Source organism: Tenrec ecaudatus, chromosome 1, assembly GCF_050624435.1.
Source record: "Tenrec ecaudatus isolate mTenEca1 chromosome 1, mTenEca1.hap1, whole genome shotgun sequence".
Lineage (NCBI taxonomy): Eukaryota > Metazoa > Chordata > Mammalia > Afrosoricida > Tenrecidae > Tenrec > Tenrec ecaudatus.
In genome coordinates this window covers 248,260,166-248,261,987 of record NC_134530.1, presented here as the reverse complement: position 1 = coordinate 248,261,987, position 1,822 = coordinate 248,260,166, and the positions used below count along the sequence as shown (strand labels likewise).

The 1,822-nt window shown below is 57.0% G+C and overlaps 1 protein-coding gene across 1 annotated transcript; it reads right to left on the bottom strand.

Moving 5' to 3' along the window:
* Positions 1-501: 501 nt before the first annotated feature.
* On the bottom strand, positions 502-1,231 carry METTL26 (methyltransferase like 26). Its single transcript, XM_075530866.1, has one exon. It carries the CDS (start codon positions 1,222-1,224, stop codon positions 1,042-1,044), a length of 183 nt encoding a protein of 60 aa, XP_075386981.1. The 5' UTR covers positions 1,225-1,231; the 3' UTR covers positions 502-1,041.
* Between the last annotated feature and the right edge of the window lie 591 nt (positions 1,232-1,822).

Below are 1,822 nucleotides of genomic sequence, written 5' to 3'. Positions count from 1 at the left end.
CTGTGGAGACTGGAGTCCTGCTTTAGGAGGTGCGTTGGAACACTGCTAAAATAAGGACTCTGGGCAGATCTCTTTATAAAGTATCAGCCCTCGTGAGAGTCGGACAGGACTTGGTCCCGATGGCGAGCTGTTACAAGAACGACCCCAGGGTGAGTCAGTCGTTTTGGAATCAAGGGACCGGCATGTGTGGAGAGAGTGGGGAGTGCAGAGCATGTTCTACAGCCTCCTGACAGATGGTCTCTAGCTCCTGCACCCTGCGGGGTAGTGCTAGTGCTGCTAAAGGCACACTCACCTGTTGCCTCTGGCTCCTGACAACCCCGTGTGCCAGAGCTTTTCTCGATGTTTCTGAAGTGGATGGTCAGGCCTTTCTTGTGGGGCAGCTCTCGATGGACTTGAACCTCGGCCTTTTAGCTAGCAGCTGAGAGTATAGCACCACTGACGACCTATAGCACCACTCAGGACTCTTCTGGATTCTTTTTTGTGTGTGTGTGAGGGGGGTGGTGCAGGCAAGGTATACTTTATTCTGAGGCAGTGAGACTGCAGGTTCAAGTCCCCAAAGCCCAGCACAGCGGGAGGCTGGTGGCCCTGAGTGAAGGGTTGGAGAGGCGGTCAGGTTTTTCGGAAGATCAGGCACTTACTGTTGGCAGGCATGTCCACCATCCGCTCTAGAAGCAGTCCACTGGCCTGGCCCAGGTTCTCCAGAAGGGCCGTGCCCCACAGCCCCCACTCAGGGTTCCTGCATTTGAGCGTGAGATCGAAGTCCACGTTGCTTTGGGGAGAAATCTTCCCATTGACGGACTAGGGCCCATACGTGATCATCAACGCCTTGGGCTTGAGTAGGTGTCCAGCAGCCCTGAACAGCCCCTCAGTGCAGCGCAGGGGGCTGATGTGAGCCAGGTTGATGCACAGCAGCAAGTCCAGGGACTTCGGCCCGATTCCGCCCCACTGCTCCCAGCCCCATGTCACGTCCAGATACAACGGGGCCTTCACGTTCGCCAGCCCCTGGGCCTGTGTGGTGGCTGAGATGTTGTCCAGGCAGCGCTAGTCCACATCGGACAGCTGCCACTTGGCGTGGGGGAAGGCCCGCGCGAAGTGGGCCGCGTGCTGGCCGGATCCCGAAGCCACCTCTAGCACGCGGACGCCGTGCTGGGCCGGATCCACGTACAGCTGCAGCACCCGCAGGATGGGCTCCTTGTTCCGCTCGGCCGCCGCGGCCACCAGCATCGCTGCCCGCGGGGAATGCCGGCTGCTGTAGTCCGGTGGGTGCGGGGCACACTCTGTTCTGGATTCTTGAAACCTGTCACCGTCGAGTGGAGGAGTCTGGCCCCTTGTAGCGACACTGGGGAACTGAGCTGACCCACGGGACTAACTCGGGGAGCCCATGGCCACATCGCTGTCCTGTGGAGTGACTGGTGCGGCCAACTCCCATCTTTTTGTCTGCCAGACGGGTGCTTAACCCCCAACTTCTTCAAAGCATATGAAACCCACTGCTACCCAGTCAGTCCCAACTCCCAGCGATGCGAGTCCCATAGTAGTCTCACTCAAATCCAACCATACAGTTTAGGACTAAATGTCAGGAACTTCAGCCAAGGATAACAAGCACTGGCCTGCACTCTAGTTCTGAGGTGAGAAGGGGTGGGTGGTCAATGAGTACAGTTTTTATAACCAAAGGGAGGCATGGTGGAACCAAGGGCCCAGATAGAGCAAGAGAGCACGCCATCAAAGGGCTCTTCCTCGACCTTTTTTAGGCACAAAACTAGTAGGTAGGAAGACCAAATGTCTCACCAAGAGAATTGAAAAACCAAACTCAACTGCCATCCAA